This window comes from Carassius gibelio, chromosome A8 (genome assembly GCF_023724105.1).
Source record: "Carassius gibelio isolate Cgi1373 ecotype wild population from Czech Republic chromosome A8, carGib1.2-hapl.c, whole genome shotgun sequence".
In the NCBI taxonomy this organism is placed as follows: domain Eukaryota; kingdom Metazoa; phylum Chordata; class Actinopteri; order Cypriniformes; family Cyprinidae; genus Carassius; species Carassius gibelio.
In genome coordinates, this window is record NC_068378.1 from 7,597,439 (window position 1) to 7,619,115 (window position 21,677).

Consider the following 21,677-nt stretch of genomic DNA (forward strand, 5'->3'; position numbering starts at 1 on the left):
GGAACAGCATTTATTTGAAAACATTTAACATTCTTTTGTAACTTTTTAAATGTTTACAGTCACTGTTGACCAATATAAAGCATTTAAAAGGATTCATTTCTTTCAAAAATCGTTTGAACAGTTGTGTATCTGAAAACACAGCATCTAGAATATATGCCTCGTATATCGTATATTTTGCATATGAAGAAGATCAAATAAACCCACACAACAACTTTTCACTCTTAAATCTCTTTATTTATTCTTTTAATTGATGTTACAAGGTTTTTCCAGTCTTGTTAGATATTCACAATGAGCTCTTGAGAGGGACTACGGCACTGCTGAATGACTTTTGACATTTGATGTTTTTCCACACGGGTTTGTTACAAATAAAACCTCGAACATTTCCTCAAAAACGCTTCTCCCCTCGCTCTCATATTGGCACAACACTGACAGTAAAGTTTACGAACGGTAAAAATGCAAGGGTCTAAACACAATCCAGATCCCACCTGGGACCCAAAGGCGAAATGATGAAAGAAAGATGGTTCCCTGAAACCTAAAAATCACAGTATTAATATTCTCCACATCTCTGAGCGGACGGGTAAAGCTGCGAAAGCAAAGTTACTTCCCACTCTTCTCGCTGCAAGCCTAAAAGGATATCAAGAACCATAATATAAAGCTGCTTTCTGGATTTTAAACACGACAAACTTCAAAACATCTCGGCAAAACATCAGCGCTATTCCTCAAGAAAGCAAGGCAGTCACACTCAGTCTCGTGGAGAAAAGAAGGCAAAAACGGGACAGATCACTACAAACATCTCTGGAACAATATTGGAACTAGCACTGAAATGTTCACTGAGAAAAGGTTTCGTCTCAAAATGATATTTCCATGTCACCGCAGCATTTATTCAACATGAAAATTCCCAGGATTCCTGCACTAACAGCAATTTTAGGCGTCGTTTTTGGGCCTTCTGCCAACATACTCGATTGTTTTATCAAATTAACAGCAGAAATCTACCAATACAGTATGAAATATCCCTGGTCACATGATCATCACTCTTTTGGTCCATGATTTAAGTTTTAGTCTTTTCAATCAAATATACCAGAGATGTAAATCTAAAATGAATTCAGTCTGATTCTCGAGAGGGAGGGGGAGATGTCGAGCGCCGTTAGATAAGTTCCACGTAGTTTGCAGGGAACATCCCGAAATGTCCGTCCGGACTGTACCCTCGCCACCAGCCTTCATCAATCATCTCGATGCCGGCGATGATGTCATCTGGGTCAAACGAGATCTCCGTGTCATCAGCTGAAAAGCAGATCAGATTACAGACTCAAAGACTAAAATGACAGAAAAAGGCCAAACTGTACTTCCGTTTTGACACAAAAACTTAGTGTGACTAGAAAAATCAGTCGGTGCACTTATAAGAGCTGCTGAGTGTGCTGATGATTAGATTCGTGCGACGGAAACTGTACGCATACCAGAGTTTACATGATAAAAAAAAGGTTAAAACCAATATACTATAGATTTAATACAGGCTTCACATTTTGTCGGACATTTCCTGCATTTTCACAGTTTTTAATACAATTTGCATCAAAAGATAATTTATGTGTGTAAATATCAGAGGTGGACAGTAGAGAAGTGTTTTTACTTTACTCAAGTAAATTTAAGAAGTATCTGTAGTTTATCAGAGTGTTTTTCTTTGGAAAAAAGCATAATGTCATACTTTTTACCGCACTGCATTTCACAAATTAAAAATGTTTTTTTTGTGGCTGTTTGTACCTTTAATACGTAAGAACATTAAAAAAATGTAGTACTTTCTTGTACTCAAGTAAACCTTTGAATTACATTAGTCAGAAACTAAAAGATTTCTAATGTAATTAAGTATTGAATTATATTTAATATGAAATGTAGTGCAGTAAAAAGTAAATTATTATGCTTTGAATTAAGGTTTTCTAAAGAAAAACACTGATAAATTACTGACACCTCAAAAGTATTTGACTGCAGAGTTAAAATACTTCACTTCTGTCCACCTCTGGTAAATACACCCCTTAATTTACTCGCCCTCAAGCCATCATAGGTGTATATGACTTTCTTCTTCCAGGCGAATACAGTCAGAGTTATATTAAATAATGTCCTGGTTCTTCCAAGCTTTATAATGATGGTGAATGGCTGTTGAGAACCGAACACCACTCTCTCGTGAACATGCTAGTTAGAGAAAGCTAGAGATTATGGTTTATAAAGTTTTAAATACAGATTTTTTAAATACAGATTCAGAAGGCCTTTATTAACCCCCTCGGAGCTGTGTGGAGCACTTTTCATGATGGATGGATGCCCTTTTTGGGTTTCAAAATCTCTACACCCATTCACTGCCATTATAAATCTTGGTAGACCCAGGGCATTTTTAAATATAACTCTGACTGTATTTGTCGGAAAGTAGAAAGTCATATACACCTACGCTTTGAGGGTGAGTAAATCATGGGGTAATTTTCGGCATTTTTGGGTGAACTATCCCTTTAAGGCCCGCCTAACTTGGAAACTCCAGTATCAAAAAGATCTAAGAGTCCCGTTTTTTAAATACGACGTGAGACGCCATTCATGTCCAATTTACGACTAGAAAACTTGAATTTATGATAATTCTGATACCACGGGAAGGTAGAAAAATATTTAAACAAATGAGCTGAACAAACCAGATTTGCAGTGATTAAGTTAAGAAAATGCCACAGTCTTGCAATAAAGTCAATACACCAAGAATTTGACCTTTTCTGATGTTAATTCTGGGGGCATTTGTGGCCTAATGGTAGAGAGTCAAACTTGTAACCAGAAGTACACATGCTAACCAGTAACGTTAATACAGCATACTAACATAATAAAAATCCAATTCCAAAAAGAGCTGGAATATGCATCTTTTGATTGAAACAAAAACAGATGAAAAAAAAAAAAAAAAACGTAAGCGTAAATTTATTTCCATCAGATTTTCTTAAAAGCATGACTGAGAATTCATGATGTAATGATTTTAAGTATTAGGAGAATTAATACAAATGCCGAAGAGAACTGTGGGACAGGAATGTGATTGTCTATGCACTGTATATTCATAACACATGATCATGTTTAATCAATACTCACCAGCCTGGTAGTCGTACAGAGCCCTGGCACAGACACCACGATCATCGGTCGTCTCATACGTGTTCTGCTCCTCCACCTACGAAACATTCACAAATCACCTTACGTCACCACAAGACACCATGCAATACAAAAAATGGATGCTTTTAACTTTAAACACCCCATGATTTGAAAGGTTTGTGGCTTTTGGTTCATATATTTTAGTTTGAGCTCATCTATATACTTAAAATATACATCTTTACCGAAAAATAACAATGACTCAAACTGCAGTACACTGAATATCGTCCACTCAAAAGCTCTTTAGAGATGATTTTGGCTGTCCTAACTAGTTTGTTCCTGCAGTGAGGATCGTACCTGTGCTGGTTCCTCATACACGGTGTCTTGTTCCACCACCGCCTCATATTGTGGCTGCTTTTCTTCTACGGGCACTTCATAGTTATCAGCGACTGCTTCTACATCTGGGACATGAATGAAAACAAGGCAGAGAAATTATTTGCGACGGGTCCTGTGAGAGCACAGCTTCTCCACAAGGTGGTGCTGACAATCAGTGGACTGACTGACTCAAATATGGGCCTGATGATGAGAATGTGACAGGGAGATGGGAGAATGTAACAAAACACATGACAGGAGCTGATGTGTGTGAATCCCACCTTCATACTCTGGCTCGGGTTCTGGCTCGGGTTCCACATAATGAGATCTGGGTTGTTCTTCAAAACTGGGTTCTACTCAAAACACACACACACACACATATATGCGTGGAAACACACATGCATGGTAACGAGCACACACTGGGAGAACTGGATTTGTATTCTGAGTTTGAGAGCTCCATGACCGAAATATATCACGCTATGAGTGATTTTATTTGACAGTATCTATATATATCACTATATAGTTTTTTTGATGGGAATTCAGTAGTTTAGGGTCAGTCTTTTTTTTTTTTTTTATTATGCAGCAAATATGCATTAAATTGACCAAAAGTGATTGTAAAGAAATTTAAATTGTTAATAAAATATCCAAAATTACTGTTTTTCTTTTCTTTTTTTTGTCTTGGTGAGCATTTTTTTTTTTTATCGTACCGACCCCAAACTTTTGAACACTAGTGTACCATGATAATGTCCAGCCTTAGTTTGAGCCGATTAATCCATTTAAAGAGACAGTTCACCAAAAAAAAAAAAAAAAAACATTTACTCACCCTCGTGTCATTCCAAACCTGAATGACTTTTTCTTCCATGCAACACAAAAGGAGAAATGCTAAAGAATTTCTAGGCCAGCTCCAAAATAACAAAAATGCAAAATAAAAGCATCATAAAAATGGGTCATATGACTTGAGAAAAGTAGCGATGCCCAACACATGAACAATTAATTCTTTAAGCTGAATGATTTGGTGACTCGCTCATTCAATAACTCCCTTATCTTCTTAATCTTAAAGGTGGGGTTAGATATTTCTGGTAGCCAGTGTTGACATTTGAAATCACCAAAACAAACACCCCTACCCCAATAGGTTCTCGCCCCTATTTTGATAGCTTCGCCCCACACATACAAATGCATCCCTGGCAACGATTAGATCTGTGAAACAATGCAAAACCAATGTTACACTGTCTATACCGGACGTGAAAACTGCTGCTGCTTTCGATTTATGACGTATTGACACAAATTTCAAATGATTTTCAATGCCCGCATCTGTCGCATCCAGTGTACTAGACAGACTTTAGTTGTTGCAGGGCAGACAGAGTGTTATCACCTATCGAGAAGAAACGAAGCAACCTCGGCGTCTGATCGCAGGCCTTCCGCTCCTGGAGTTTTCTTCAGCGCTGGAAAGCTGATCTGATATTCACACGGGTCCTACCTCTTGCCTTAAGCCTTCTTTTGTAACACAAATGCATTCCTCGTTTTTTTTTAATCCACCATCTCTAGCTTTCTGTCGCTCGGCTCAGTTAATGTCCGTACTGTGCACTAAACGCTCTCTCCGCCACATCACGAGTAGACACGCCCCTTACTGCTGATTGGCTACATGTTTGTTTTGCTAGTCGGCCCGAATCAATTTTCTAAAGCGTTTTTGAAAAATCACTTACCCCACCTTTAATGACCTCAATCTGTTCAAGACTGGATTTAGCTTATTTGAACAAACTACTTTTATGATCCTTTTATCGTGTTTCTGAAGCTTGGATTCCTCAGTCCGTCATTACATTGCAAAGAGTGGCCTGGATAGTTACAATAAATGTTAACAGATTTTTCATTTTTAGGTGAACTATTCCTTTAAGTGCACAAAGCAAACACACGGTGAGGTGTTCACAAACTCTCACACAGCATCCTGGAAATCTCGTTTATTTTGAGGTGCACGGTAGAATTTTACAACAAAGCGTGAGGAAAGTGCGAGTGGTTAGATGTTAGTTGAGATGCATGAAAATCCACACAAAGAGGTAGAGAGTGAAAGAGATGGACAACACACCAAACCTCTCCAAGTGAGCGATAAGGAAGGAATGATAAGGTGCGTGTTTGTGTACCTCTGGCTTGTATAGGTGAGGCTTGAAGCACGGGAGAGCGAAATGGCTCTGGGTCACATGACTGCTTGGACAGAAAAGGGCTGTTCAACCGCCCTGAGACATAAAACAGAGAACGACAAAGAGAGAAACCCAAGCTGACAGATGGCTGACGGAGTTATACACAGCAGAACAGACCACAAACATTGTTTTAGACAGAAGAACTGCAGGCCGTTTAATGACAGTTTCACATTTCAGATGGACGGACAGGGCTGAGATGCCCAGAGAATGATGGGAGGATGGGAAATACCACAAAATGCTGAACGTTCAGAAGTTAGTCACTGCCTGCCCAGGAAAATACAAGGCCACAGACAAGGCCATTCCTTAAACGTGTTTGAACACATTCAGTTATTTCACTACATGAAACGTGACCCACATAACAAAAGGGGAAGCTTATTATAGAATGCAAATACTGTGGCATTTAAATAAAACACTTCCTATAGCGTAAATAGTGCTTGTAGAGATCTCATCGGGATACTGCTAATATGCAAACTTGGGATCAGACTATATTTGTTATTTATTATCCTGAATGATAACCACTAATTTATACTGGTAAATATTTTACATACAGGTGCTGGTCATATAATTAGAATATCATCAAAAAGTAACCATTCAAAAAGTGAAACTTGTATATTATATTTATTCATTACACAAAGACGGATATATTTCAAATGTTTATTTCTTTTAATTTTGATGTTTATAACTGACAACTAAGGAAAATCCCAAATTCAGTATCTCAGAAAATTCGAATATTGTGAAAAGGTTCAATATTGAAGACACATGGTGCAACTCTCTCATCAGCTAATGACCTTAAAACACCTGCAAATGGCTTTAAATTGACTCTCAGTCTAGTTCTGTAGGCTACACAATCATGGGGAAGACTGCTGACTTGACAGTTGTCCAAAAGACGACCTTTGACACCTTGCACAAGGAGGGCAAGACAAAAAAGGTAATTGCAAAAGAGGCTGGCTGTTCACAGAGCTCTGTGTCCAAGCACATTAATAGAGAGGTGAAGGGAAGGAAAAGATGTGGTAGAAAAAAAGTGTACAAGCAATAGGGATAACCACACCCTGGAGAAGATTGTGACACAAAACCATTTAAAAATGTGGGGGAGATTCACAAAGGGTGGATTGCAGCTGGAGCCAGTGCTTCAAGAACCACTACACACAGACGTATGCAAGACATGGGTTTCAGCTGTCGCATTCTTTGTGTCAAGCCACACATGTATACAGTGCCCTCCATAAGTATTGGAACAGTAAAGACAAAATTGTTCTGGAGTAAATAAATCAGTAAATATGATTAAAAGATTAATATAAAGACAAAACTACTGAATGTCACATTTTATAATAATAAAATGTGACATTTTGTAGCTTTCACACATTCATCTTTTAATCATATAATGTCTTGACTTCACAGTAGAGAAAGCTATTTTGTCTTTACTGTTCCAATTCTAATGAAGGGCAATATATATATATATATATATATATATATATATATATATATATATTAATACAATTAAAAACAGTTTTCTTTTCTAATGTATTTAAAATAAATTTATGATGGCAAAGCTGGATTTTTATTAATGCATTAATTTATTTAAAAAAAAAAAAAATGAAAGAATTAAAAATCTTACTGACCCAAAACTTCTGAACAGTAGTGTATATAAACAGTAATGTATGAACCTATATTTTATACATTATAATAATATATATATATATATATATATATTAGGTTTATACATTGCTGTTTATATACACTACTGTTCAAAAGTTTTGGGTTTATGTCTTATATATATATATATGTATTAATAATAAGACATATTGTGGTTTGACTGGTATAGTGAGTGTTTGTGAGGGACACAGAGTACGTCCAGATGAACGGTTACCTGGTTTTGGACTGGACTGAGTATTGTCTGTGTTAGCAGAGCTGATGCCCATCTCCCGCTGTTTGAACATTTCTCTGGGATTAACGGAGCGCTGAGAGACGAGAGACGCGGCTTCCTGTTACAGATACACAAACATTAAAGTAGCCATCACGACGGATAACCCTTATGGCAGTACAAAGAGTCTTTACACAATAGAAGAGCCAGAGATACAAAGTAAGTGGTTACACTGAAAGAGGAAAAAAACAGAACCGCAGAACTATAAGGCTGAATCACAAACTGCATATCCATCCCACTGTATGCATGCTGATAATACTGATAAAAGGGCATGGATCATGTAAGGGATGTTAACATTGCATCATGCATGCTTCTGAGACTAATACGGTTTTGGCATTTTGGTACTACTACTTCATACTTCATGAATCTTGATAAATCAGCATTCATGACTGGAACAGCTTTAGGAACAGGAATCAGGTTTATAAACTGGGATTATGCCAGAAAAAAAAAGAAAAGAAAAAAAAATTGGAAAAAGCCTGCTCATAGGATTTTGTTAGAGTGATAAAACAGACACTGATGTGAGCCATGGTGGTTTACCAAGTAAGGCACGTTGAGTCAGACAGAGAAGGGGAAGAGAAAGAAAGAAAATCTGAGTCAGCATCAGAGGACACTGCCACACTGTAGGAAGAAAACAGTTCGAAAGTTTGGAGAGTCCTGCTGTCCAGGGCCAAAGGAGATGTTTGATGCTTCCTCTCACTCACATTGGCTTTTTCCACCGACTCTCCGCGTCTAAAGGGTTTCTGTGCTGCCTGCTTCCTCTCCTCCTCCTCCTCCTCCTGATGGACATCAGCACACTTTGACTCTCACACACTTTGTTTTATTACAAAACCCAGTTAGCTGCATTTTAAGGTATATTTTAAGGCATATTTGTTTATGCCGCCTTCTTTCAGCCAAATTCTAGAGCAGAAGTGAAAGAAGTGGCCCTGGTACTAAAATAATTTTTCTGATTGTTTTTTTTTTTAAATTGGGAATTTAAAAAAAGTCTTCGTTATTGCACTAGAAGTCACGAACCAAGCCAAATCACACACACACACAAAATACTTAATGAGGTAAAATAATTACAATCCCATGAAACATTGCAAAATGAAAAAGAAATATAAAACTATTATTTTTTAAATCCGTTAAGGATTTATTGTGAAACAACATTTTCTGTTTATTGCAGAATACACATGGAACTACATAGCAGGTGAGATTTGCTTGTTTATATTTTCTTTAATTGGCTGAGGTTTATTATGTATTTATTTTTTGCAGAATCATGGGTGATCGGTCCCACCAGGTTTCTGCAGGACTTCAGATTTTTGCAGCCAAAACATTTTTTGTGGTGGTTTTACAAATACACATATGATTTTTTTTTTCCTTCGTCTAAAAAAATAAAATAAAAATTAACTCTCATTTAATTATTTCAAGCATTACCGGGTTAAAAACAAACTAGTATATTTGTTGAGAGTGTCAGAAACAGAAAGGGCAGCCTGCTGTGTTTAAGTGGGTAACCCTGGAAATTGCTATATTACTGCTGTTACAAAAGCGCCACCTACTGTCAGAAAGTGAATTTACATTTTCATTCTGTGTCTTCTTCACTCATTCCATTCATCTATCTCTTTATCCATTTTGGGGTTGTTTATGAAATAGGCAAGCCTGCTTAACACAACATATAGACAGTACTGATAAAGTCAACCGGTTGATGGGAATGATGTCGTCACACGACGCGTCTAGGCCCAAAATATGCAGAAAAATCTCGAGTAGCTCCTCCGAATATTGCAGAATTTGCTTGATTTTGTGTTCAATTCTGCGAACGCAGAAAAGCAAAATCCTGGACGGACTTAGTAATTTAGTTTTTCACCATGAATTTCATGGAAAAACAACTATTTAAAAAATACGTTGAAATAATGGATGCTGCTGATGGCTTCAACAAAAGCAAATACAATCAATTAACCACAGAGCTCACAGTAGGTATCTCATTAAAGGTTTCTTATTTAGCTTAAAAACCAGTTCCCTTAAGGAGAAAATGACTTCCGGAACTGACTGTTGCAAACTACTTTATTTCACTGAAAGTTTAGCAACATGCTAACACCAGTCTCAAGAGTCAAGTCTTAAGCGCGCTTCTCATGAGGAGTGTTACTTGTATGATGCACATGCATTGCTGCCTATGTTGATCGCTACCAACTGTTCAGTTATAAAGTATCATTTGAGAAGGCAGCTGCTTAAATACAAGGTTGATCTCATAAATGAGGGCCGTGTATCATAACCTGTTGAGATGCCAAGCCACAGAGCATGCTGTAAAGGTGGGCTGGTAACCACAACCACGATCTCGGATCTAAACAGCTGTGGCCCTTGCAGATCGGGCCCCGAGTCCCTTGTGAGCTGAACATGTGTGGCAGTGTCTCTTGTGCATATGGCCTAAATACGAAACCACAGACAGTTTTATATATTAGACTTATTTGTGTCTCACTGGGCTGTAGAAAGTTTATTTTGGAAATTTGGTTTAAAGATTATATATGCGAAGAGAGAAGTGTGAAGATGATTAAAGAACAGTGGGCTCAGACAACCACACTGTGCTAGAAAAAGGGAAGTCTGTTGTACACATTGTAGCATTGGGCAATATGACATGAGACCGAAGAACTGTGTCAGTGTTTAAATCAACGTAGATATATTTAAGAGGCTTCGGACTGCTTGTGAGAGTGAAGAAACAACATGATTTCACAATCATCTGCTATTAACATGTAAAAAAAACTCTTTACAACTGATCAAACCTTCTCTTCCTGTATTAATGGGTGATTTCTAGCCCAATAAATTGCAAAGTGGATGAGATTTTAATTTTTATATTTAAAAGTGTTTTCAAAGGGTATGTAATTCTTCTAAACTCCTCCCTAAAAATGTGTTTGAATTGATGGGTAATGGTCCTTCAACAGTCTTTTAATATTTGACACAATTTGCATGAACATGTTCACAACTTAAAAGAGATAAAAGGGCTTTTGTGCTGCTATGAAGGAGTTAAACACAATGTGGCTTCTCTATAGGAACCATGTCAGAACATGTCCAGAGTGGAGATATGTGGACTTAAATAACTGCGCAGGGGTGTGTGTGTGTGTGTGTGTCTCTCTGTGTGTGTGTGTGTGTGTGTCTCTCACCCATTGCTGTTTCTGCTGACCTCGATTGTCCACGTCCTGCTGATGCTGGTACATCCTATAACACAAACACATGATGTTTGAAATGAACTGAAATTAAATTAAAACATTAAAAATATATATTAATAATAATAATAAAATGAAATGCAGCATGGCTTAAATCGAATTTTAGAATCTAATTATAAACTGACAGTCTGACCCTGGGATCTCACAGATAGTCCATCTAAAATGAACATTTTGTCACCATTTACTCGCCTTCATGTCATTCTGCAGAACACAAAGAAGATATTTAAAACAGATGTTGGTAACCAAACAGTTTCAGGTCAAGTGAACTCAATTTTTGTCAGTGGAAGGAACCCAAAATGGTTTGTTCACCAACATTCTTTAAAAGTGTTCCACAGAACAGAGAAAGTCATACAGGTTTGGAGCGACAAGAGAGTGAGTAAATGATGACAGAATTGTCATTTCTGGTTGGACAACCCTGTAATGCCCAATGCACAAGGCGTTTATTAGTGTAAATGTTTCTGACCTCTGTTCATCTATCTGCGATGCCCTCTCTTTTGCCCTCTTTTCCCGTAAATCCGCCTCCTTAGCATCTCGGGCCTTCGTCTCTTTCTCTAGCCGCTGTCTCTCTTCTTCTGCCCTTCTCTTCTCCTCCTGAAGACGCTTCTCCTCGTCTTTCTGTACAAGAGACCAAAGCGTTAAACAAAACAAAGATAGTTCAAATATAAAGGTAGACTCGATCAATCATGACAACTCAATAGTTTAGACATGGTATGTATAAGACAATGTTAATATATTTGGCCTTGGCACTCTAGATCTGCTGTGCAATGCTGCTGCAGAGCAAGTATAGACTTGCTAATGCCAACAGATCCTCAGAAATGCTGCTGAAAGCATGCAAGACATAATGCTGCTGCTACATAAACCCTGTAGCAGATCTAGACAGGTGGTGCTGGGGGAGGTGGAGGGTTTAAGAGGAACTCAGACAGTCTGTAAATAAATATAATTAAACTAACAATCTTAGAACTACATAAGCATTTTTTAAACCTATTTTATGAAATTACATTTTTAGATTTATGCCGAGCTCAAAAATATATTAACTGGTAAAAATTGTGAATAAATATATTTTAAGTTCTCGTCCTTAATCCTTATTCAGAATCATAATCCATAAACCAGAAAGTCACAGGACCTTCAAACACTGTTATGGATTATGGGGAATCAAGGAGAACTGCATTAAAATGCTTATTTTGTTTGAGGAAACTCCACAACACTTTGCAAGCAGATACTCTGAAGTATGCTGTGTTACCTCTGCTTGGGCCCAGAAATTGTCTTTGTTGGTTTTCTTGATTTCAGACATGGCATTAGTCTTCTGGTAAACAGATCCCTGTATGGAAAACAACAGTAAATTACGACTAAGCCAAGACATCTGCATTTCCTGTGATGATTTAAAAATGAAATTATGAGAGCATGACACTCTTACAGCTTAAAGCATATGCAAATTAGACAGAACATTTCTTAAACACCCATGCAAGGGGGCGGAGGATCTCCCACAGCTTACTGCGGGTGCAGATTCCATGTGGGCCTGATTATAACCAAAACAAGACTTGAAAACAGTCAAACACAACACTAAATAACCATACATCAAAATGACATTTATGCCTTCACAATGTACTAGAGACAAATGTCTCATCTGCAGTGTGTGGACACATTTGGAGTCCAGCAGAGAAATGATTCCAAACCACTAATTCAGTTTCCACATTCCCAGCATTCTGGCTCATTCCCTGTGAAATTCCTGACACAGCACTCTGAAAGTGTTTGAGATAAACAAACAGCATGCTGGCACAGAAGACCTGTCTGATGCCTTCTGCTGCGGACCACTAACTACACTTAAGAAAGATTTAAAAAATAGTAATTCTTTTTCACAAGCAGTGTAAAACCCAAAGTAGATGATTACATCTTCTGAAGGAAATGTGCATGCATCAGACCACGCACACCTCGTGAACTCTCAATAATGGACCAACTTATAATATTAATGATAACTATTTTGCATCAAAAACTGCTTTAATCAGTGTTTTGTTACATGATTATTTCCTCTCTGAGCCTTTATTAAATCCAGTTTTAAACAGGCTGTGTTTGCTACTGTACCTTTAAGACTTCTTTATGAAAATGACCTCTGTTATGATTAGCTAACCACAGTGAGCTAATAGGGAACGTGAACGTAATACATTTTGTAATCAATTGCAGTTAAAGTCTACCTGTGCAAGATCAATGTCAAAAGTTTGGTTTGAGTTTTTTTTTTTTTATGTTTTCCAAGACGTCATTTATTTGATGAAAAATACAGTAAAAACTAATATTATGAAAAATTTTCACAATTTAATTAATATTGTAAAATCTAATTTATCCTGTTATTTTTAGCATCATTACTCCAGTTTTCAGTCACATGATCCTTCAGAAATCATTAAAAAATGCTGATTTTCTGCTAAAAAACAACAACATTTCTTCTTCTTATCAATGTTAAAAACAACTGGGCTGCATAATATTGTCTAGAAATAGAAATGACAATAACAAAAAAATTACAGACCTCAAACTTATGAACCGTAATGTATATATGTTCAATGACTAAAAACGGCACTGGACACTGCTCTGGTGCATTGTGGGCAAATTGTGTGTGTGTCTGTGAACTGACCACAGGCCCCTGCGGCCCGCTGTCTTTGAAGCGACTGGACTCTTTGTGAAAGCTGTAGTTGGCTCCTGAGGCTTTGGCCACTTTCTGCATGATGGCTTCAGGCTCCACGTCCTCCTCCGCCCGGGCGTTTATCGTCACGTGAGCTCCCTGCAGACACAGCACTCTCAGTTTAGTCCCACGCATAAACATGTTCTCAAACCTCCTTTAAAACATGCGTATGAAACTATCAGCCGGAAGGAAGCGTCGAGATTCACAGATTTCTTAGTGAATCATGCCCACGCACACACACACTTCCTTCAGTTCATTTATTAGCAACCTTTGGCTGTGACTTACTGATCATAAACACAGCTACCGTAGACATACAAACACTTACTAATCAGACGAGGCGGCCTCCACCCATTTCCCACTTTACACCAATCGGTCTGATGCAAGCAAGTGATTGGCTCAAATAAACATTTATAAAAAGTAAAAAAAGCCATTATAAAAGGTCAAATTTAATCAATTTAATTGGGTTAATATCACCCCTTAATGTGAAGGTGAATTTCTGCTTTAAATCTGGACCAGCTGTAATTCTTTTTTAGACACAGTAATGGCTCGTGGTCGGATGTTGTCACACTCTGCATAAATACCAATGAAGCCAAACCAAATGTGTCTGGATATAGCCCATGATGTCATATCCTGTTGAGAGAGTCTGGCCTGCACAACGTAGCACAGTGAATCATAGACAGAGTTCACGGACCACACAACCATACACACTCTTCACAATACTCACACATCGAAAAAAACAATAAAACAGCTCATGTACCTTAAGAAAGTTAGCGATGGAGCTCACATGATTTGCACACTGGCCTTTTCTGGCATCTTTAACACCCTCACCGGTCTGAAAAAAAGAAAAAAAAAATCTATTTACGTTACAGTCATGGCATTTACTGTATAACAACAGTTATTTTTGCTGGAAATTCAAAGAAAAATAGTTTATATATCGAATAACCAAGTGGTAAAGCTTTTTTTAAGATGATCCAGTGAATAAATGAAATACAATGTTGAAACAAAATACTGATTTGGTGCATAGGAGCTAAACGGATTCATAAACGGATTTGTCAGAAGGACTTCGGGTCAGTAAACCCATCTCCGCGGTGCTATAAGAGCTACAGGACGCTCAGAACTCACCCAGTTGATGAGGACGTATTTGGGAAGGCCAGAGTTGGGGTCTTTAACGCGGCAGAAAGCGTACATCACCTTCCCGCTGCTCAGCTCCTCGACCAACTCCTCCAGACCTCCTTCTGAAATCACACACCACACACACTCACGCAGTCAGCAATCCACTCAAGATCTGGAGTCGAACCTTAAAGAATCCCACAGAAACCAATAAAGCTGACAACTGAGACTTGTTTTGATCTTGGGGTTTCTGAACGGATGTTGCTTTAAACTGTTTTTGTTAGGAAATTAATGTGTACATTTAATACATTTGGACTGTTAAGCTCAAAAGGAGCCTTTTTAGGTAAGTTTATACTAGATATTCTTATAAAATTAATCAATAAAACAATATGAATCCAGTAAAAAATCCAGATGCCAGGGTATTCATTAGACCAGGCTTATCTCAATATTATCATTGGAATCTTTTATCATATCATGGTTTCAGCACATTAGTGATTTTAGCACTGGTTTACCACGTTAAAATCCATGTTTATTCACAGTTGGCCAACTCTATTTTCTTCACACATGTAGGAAGAACTCTAGACAAATCTTTAGATGAATCTCGGCCTGTTCTTGACTGTCTACTGGTTCAGTCAGTTCATGCATTTAATACAAGAACACACTGCACTTAAAACAATGGCTGCAGGCTGAAGACGGACGCACACTGACACGGTTTGCTTACACACCGCATGATGCTAGAGTAAATGACTGTACTTCTCTAAATGAGTCTGCACATGATCAGAAAACCCACCTCCTTTCTCTGCTAGCCTGATGTCATTGGTGTTTCCCTCATAGGTGAAGAGAGCCCTGCGGAAACACCAAACGTGTGAGAGACGTTCATTACAGAGGTGTTAAACCGTCAGGTCACTGAAGACTGAGGGCAACACGGCTCAGTCCTTCCAACTCAAGTCAACATCAAACACTGTTCAAAGGCAACACTGAGTCCATAATCTGATGCATTTTCAATGAGAAATAATAACATTATCCACTGGGAACTGATTGGGTCTGTGACGTTAGCCAGAAAGGAAAGTGATTTTCTGAGGGGAAGCAGGTTGTTACAGTATCAGATTCAGTATGACACATACAGTAGATTCGAGTTCATACACTATGCAGATGCTTCAATCCAAAGTGACTTACACTGCATTGAAAATATACTTTTATACTGGAAACCAAACCCATGAGATTTGTGTCCTAATCAGACTTCAGTCTTATCTGTTTAGTAACCGTTGTGACATTAGTTTACGTTGCGGTTCCAATATTTAACTTGTCTTGGCTGGTTCACAAAAAAATAATATTCTGCCATTATTATTTACCCTCATGTCGTTCCACAACTGTAGGAGTTTCTTTCTTCTGCAGAACATAAAAGATATTTAGAAAAATGTTAGTAATCACAAATATTAGAGCTCACTGACTTTTACTGAATAGAGAAGAAAAATAAAAACATTGAGAGATTTCTCAAAACATTTCCACAGAAAAAGAAACTCATAGATGATTGGAACCACATGAAAGTAAATATGTTAACTTTATTTTTGGATAAACTATCAATTTAACTTAAGACCTAAAAAGAAGAAATTCTGTAATTTTGTAGATTTATAAAGTTGACCATTTACCAGGGAAGGAAGTTTAATATCAGTTAAAAATACCATAATTACATGTGTTACTTGGAAAAAAAAGATAGAATATAAAATACAAAAAACTGACATAAAACTCATTTTATTTCAGCTATTTGCCGAGACAACATTTCAAATTTTTAGACAATTTTAATGTATATTGCTCTCAAATAACTAAAAATTCAAAAAAAAAAATATTTATTCCTTAAAATGTATAAAACATATAGAGACATACAAAATAATAATAATAATTAAACAACAACTGAATTTTAATAATACTGAAGAAAAAAAATACAACTAATTCAAAATATTAATACAATAGTATATAACTGATAATAAAATACACAGTTGTTGACTGATGTCAAAGTGAGAAACGCCTCTGAAATGTCTGTAATATGAAGCAGATATAGAGCTAGCGCTGTGTGTGTGTGTGTGTGTGAACTTAGTTCTGATTCTCACTAAACAAAGACACTTGTACAGCACGGAAGCTGTGTCAACTTCCTCTCTGAAACACAGAGCCCAAGTCAACTGAAGACTCTTGCCTGTCAGAAACAGGAAGTGTGTAATGAGGAATAAGAACTGCAGCAGTTATATTTCCAGAAGACCTCACAGCTCTGATCATCCAGTGACATTCATGCTCGGTCGTGGTTTGATGTGGAAATGAAAGTCACAATCGTTAATACAGAGCTGCTTCTTTAATAAGCAATGTTAGGTTGAGCGTGTACCTTCCGGAGACCTAGAATGACTCATTTTGTCTGTCAGGACAATTCCTTCAGCAGCAGCAGCAGCAGCCCATCATAAACTCCTCCATCGGTGTACACACCACTCTCAAGAAGCCCAATAACAGATTAATAAAGACCAGAGAGAACCAACGATGAGGATCAATAATCCAGCTGAGAAGCCAATTATTCAACTTTTCTTTTTCCTTTTTTTTTTATAAAAAGCCTTCATTTATAAGGATAACATGGGTCCAATTTTAGAGTTTAAAATCCTAAGTGTAAATAAATTAATAAAACTGAATGACAGAAAAGAGTTAATAAGGCTTGCTCAATTTTCTTAAATAATAATAATAATAAATAAGTAAATACATGTGCACTTGGGCACAATATGATGTGCAGATGTACAAATGGCCATCTTTTGTGCCAATTAAATGACCTGGTCCATGTTTAAGAGGCCAAAAATGTACAAAATACCAAATTAAAGCATAAAAAGTTAATTAAATACAAAATACAAAAAGGTTGCATTAACTTAATGAGAAATGCAGCAAAAATAGTAATATTGAAAAAAAAAAAAATGAATTTGATGTTGAGGCAGCTTAATATTTTTTGTGGAAACCATGACACATTTTTCAGGATTCTTAATAGAGTACTAATATATATATATATATATATATACACACACACACAAAATACTGTAATTGTAATGTACATGTTATTTTTACACGTGCGAAACTCGAGTGTCTGCATTTGTGTGATTTTTCTCAAATGAAGTCAGATCTCTAGGTAGGGTGAGGAGTGTAATTAATGTAGGTCATTTCTAATCACTCTTCATTTCTGAAGTGTTCATGACAGTCGTCTCTCAAGAGCATCCCAGCAATCCGTCCTCATTTCCTCTGCTTGAACCTGAAACTCTTACACTTCTGAGTGCAGAGCTATAGGACTTTAGTCTGGTGTCAACCTGTCAAACATTAATATCATTTCCGTATGAGGGAGAGGAAGTCTCTTAACGATCTTTATACAATTGTCTTTGTCACTCATACACTTGCAGGAAAATTCTGGCTACAAAGAGCAATTATATTGAGTACAAGACAATCAAATTGAGTCACAAACAGTAGGCAGGGAGTTGTCAACCCAGCAGCCATATATGGACAGAAACTACAGGAACATAAGGAGGTAGGAGTGGTTCAACATGAGTGCACTTCTTAAACCCCATCTTCTCCGAAAGTTGTGATGCTTCTGAACAGATCCACTTTTATCAGATGTGCAAGCATTGCAAAGCAACACTGCACTGAGCTCAAAGCATGTGCACAACTGAACATAAACCTTCATCGTTGGCCAGAGAGCATCAGTGCATTACTGGGAGGAAATGATTTCTGGAAGATTGAGTGTTTTTGTGCATGAGCTGTGAACGGATGAGGGCACACGGATAAAGTGCAGTGATCTCGCTAACATCATAAACGGTCACTGCATTGATCCAAAAGGGCATTCGTTATTATCTATGCTGTGATAAACACAAGTAGGGCTTTAAATGCCAAAAGAGCAGCTAACAGGCTAAACCCGAGGATGTGAGTGAGTGTAACAGAGGCACTAACGTTACTCACCAGTTAGTCTCCGACTTCTCATCCACCACCTCCTTGTAGGCCGCGGTCAGAGCTGGGCCGTTTTTACTCAGGTTCACAGCCATGGTGGACAAATCTGCGGGTTTCTGACCGTCCGACAGCGGAGACAGACGCTGCAGTGGACTCCGGGGGTAGATGGGGATCTCTCGCAGACAGGAAGCGCGCAGAGACACACCACGTAGCTCTCACTCCTCCCTGGAGCGACATTACGAAGCCTACTATGGTGAAGGCATGGCTCATGAATATTAATTACGCAAAGCGAGGTATGCCAAGTAAGTCTCCCTGATTTGCTGCAGGGCTGACGCACGAACGATGACTCTCTTCATGAATATTAATGAAGACACGAGACTTCTAAAGGTTACCAAGCAACTCTCTGGCATAGTAGAGGTTTATAAATCACGTGGCAGCGCCACCTGCTGGACATGCACCTTTCTAAACAAACAATAATACACACACACACACACAAACTGTCTCTGCACCCATTTACCTAAATTCATTACTTCAGAGTTAGGTACCCTCTAGAAGCTTGCGTTCTGCATGTGAACGTTGACCCTCTAACTCTAAAAAAAAAAAAAAATATATATATATATATATATATATATATATATATATATATTGTCACGGGAGGAGCACAAGACAGACACAGTGGGCGTGGCGTCAGGCCTCGGAGAGGCTTTTATTAACAGAAATCATAAAACAAAGGGAATAAAAGTGGCCAAAGGGGGAAAGTGTCCAAAATAACAGGGAATCTGGTGTCCTCGTTGTGCTGCGGGGTTTGTGTGGGTCGGGCAGTGTTCACCGAGGAAGGGTCCAGGCAAGGGGCGGAGTCCGGCGGCCGCACGCGATCCCCTCCTAGGTCCGGGGCGCGAGGGGCGGCGGCTTCTCCTAGCGGCCGCGTCTCTCTCATTGGCCGCGGCGCTGGTAGGGGATGGACGGCCCGGCATCCTGGCCCGTCGGCCGTGTAAACGGGTGCGGTTCTCCTCCGGATCGCGGGTCCGGCAGCTCACGTCTTGGTGGCGCGGGAGTCCCTCAACGCTCCCTTCCTGGACCCACGAGGACACCAGCGTGCATGCACGGGGAAGAGACCGGTCTCCTGAGGAGAGGCGCGTTGGGCTTTTAAACAGCGGCGGTAATGAGGCTCCACTTCCTTCAGGTGTGCCCCATCACACGCCGCCAGCCCTGACTCGTCCAGCGCCCCTCCTCTCACACACCCACTCCAGTCGGGAGCCTGGTGAAGGGCGGCGATTTAGGACGGGGTGCCGGTGATAATCAGGGAGGAGGCAGCTGACTCGTCACATTCCCCCTCCCAAGCGACATCCCCGTCATCAGGGCGCCGCCCACACGGGGGTGCTACCATCCTCAACCAGGCTCCAAACGGTCGGAGTGGGCGGGGCTTCCTCTCCGGGCGGTCCTCCCTCTCGCAGCGCACCAGAACAGGGACAGAGAAACCGGGTTTTAGTGACAGCCTCAACCAACCACAGGGTAAAATGACAATGGAAAAGTCACTTACCCCTTGTGTGGCTGGGAGGCTGTCCCCAGTTTTCCTCCGTCCCAGTCTGGGTTCTCACGAACGTTTGCAAGCGAGAGGGAGTGACGTCACCAGACGTTTCCCAACTGCGCTGTCTAGGCTCCGCCTTGCCCGCATTCTCCACCAGTGTCACGGGAGGAGCACAAGACAGACACAGTGGGCGTGGCGTCAGGCCTCGGAGAGGCTTTTATTAACAGAAATCATAAAACAAAGGGAATAAAAGTGGCCAAAGGGGGAAAGTGTCCAAAATAACAGGGGATCTGGTGTCCTCGTTGTGCTGCGGGGTTTGTGTGGGTCGGGCAGTGTTCATCAAGGAAGGGTCCAGGCAAGGGGCGGAGTCCGGCGGCCGCACGCGCTCCCCTCCTTGGTCCGGGGCGCGAGGGGCGGCGGCTTCTCCTAGCGGCCGCGTCTCTCTCGTTGGCCGCGGCGCTGGTAGGGGATGGACGGCCCGGCATCCTGGCCCGTCGGCCGTGTATACGGGTGCGGTTCCCATCCGGATCGCGGGTCCGGCAGCTCACGTCTTGGTGGCGCGGGAGTCCCTCAACGCACCCTTCCTGGACCCACGAGGACACCAGTGTGCATGCACGGGGAAGAGACCGGTCTCCTGAGGAGAGGCGCGTTGGGCTTTTAAACAGCGGCGGTAATGAGGCTCCACTTCCTTCAGGTGTGCCCCATCACACGCCGCCAGCCCTGACTCGTCCAGCGCCCCTCCTCTCACACACCCACTCCAGTCGGGAGCCTGGTGAAGGGCGGCGATTTAGGACGGGGTGCCGGTGATAATCAGGGAGGAGGCAGCTGACTCGTCACAATATATATATATATATATATATATACACACACACACACACATATATGAGGAGTTCAGATGCAAAAGCCTTTAAGTGCCATCTGAAATGTTCATCTAAAATTAGGATTTGTATCAGGCTCCTATATTTATGTTCAGTTATTTCACTTTAATAGCCTGGAAAAGGACCTGCACAAAGCAATTAAAGTAAAATGACTCAACCTAAGCATAGGAGCTTGATAAAAATCCTAATTTTAGATGAAAATGTCAGATGGCACTTCAATATATATATATATATATATATATATATATATATATATATACAAATAAAGTTTTTTTTTTCTTCAAATCTATAGATTCAATTAAATGAGACTGAATGTCTGTGGTAGCATCCCAAACTGTAAAATAACAATTTAACAGTGTGGATCTGCTGAGGTGGTCTGGAAGCCCAGGTTTCTTTGACAGTGGGCTTCAGCTCATCTGCATTGTTTGGTCTCTTGTTTCTCATCTTACTTTTGACAGTAGCCCATAGATTCTGTCTGGGGTTCATGTTTGGTGAGATTGCTGGCCAGTCAAGCACACCAACACCATGGTCATTTAACCAACTTTTGGTGCTTTTGGTAGTGTGGGCAGTGTCAAATCCTGCTGGAAAATGAAATCAGCATCTTCAAAAAGCTGCTCAGCAGAAGGAAACATGAAGTGCTCCAAGATTTCTTGGTAAACGGGTGCAGTGACCTTGGTTTTCAAAAAACACTACGGACCAACACCAGCAGATGACATTGCACCCCAAATCATCACAAACTGTGGAAACTTAACACTGGACTTCAAGCAACT

The 21,677-nt window shown here is 39.6% G+C and overlaps 1 protein-coding gene across 5 annotated transcripts; it reads right to left on the reverse strand.

Moving 5' to 3' along the window:
- Window positions 1-212: 212 nt before the first annotated feature.
- LOC128018301 (drebrin-like protein B) lies at window positions 213-18,763 on the reverse strand. 5 transcript variants are annotated; one of them, XM_052603742.1, is made up of 15 exons: window positions 18,514-18,763; window positions 15,335-15,390; window positions 14,557-14,669; window positions 14,192-14,266; window positions 13,387-13,533; window positions 12,007-12,084; window positions 11,230-11,381; window positions 10,704-10,758; window positions 8,277-8,351; window positions 7,522-7,636; window positions 5,601-5,693; window positions 3,747-3,818; window positions 3,451-3,554; window positions 3,100-3,175; window positions 213-1,281 (listed from the first exon to the last, which is right to left on the reverse strand). In XM_052603742.1, exons 1-15 carry the CDS (start codon window positions 18,594-18,596, stop codon window positions 1,145-1,147), a joined length of 1,431 nt encoding a protein of 476 aa, XP_052459702.1. In that variant the 5' UTR covers window positions 18,597-18,763; the 3' UTR covers window positions 213-1,144. The 5 variants fall into 5 exon arrangements, with proteins under 5 accessions (XP_052459702.1, XP_052459704.1, XP_052459703.1 ...); XM_052603744.1 differs by lacking the exon at window positions 8,277-8,351 and having other exon boundaries at window positions 18,514-18,734; XM_052603743.1 differs by lacking the exon at window positions 3,747-3,818 and having other exon boundaries at window positions 18,514-18,733.
- Window positions 18,764-21,677: the final 2,914 nt, after the last annotated feature.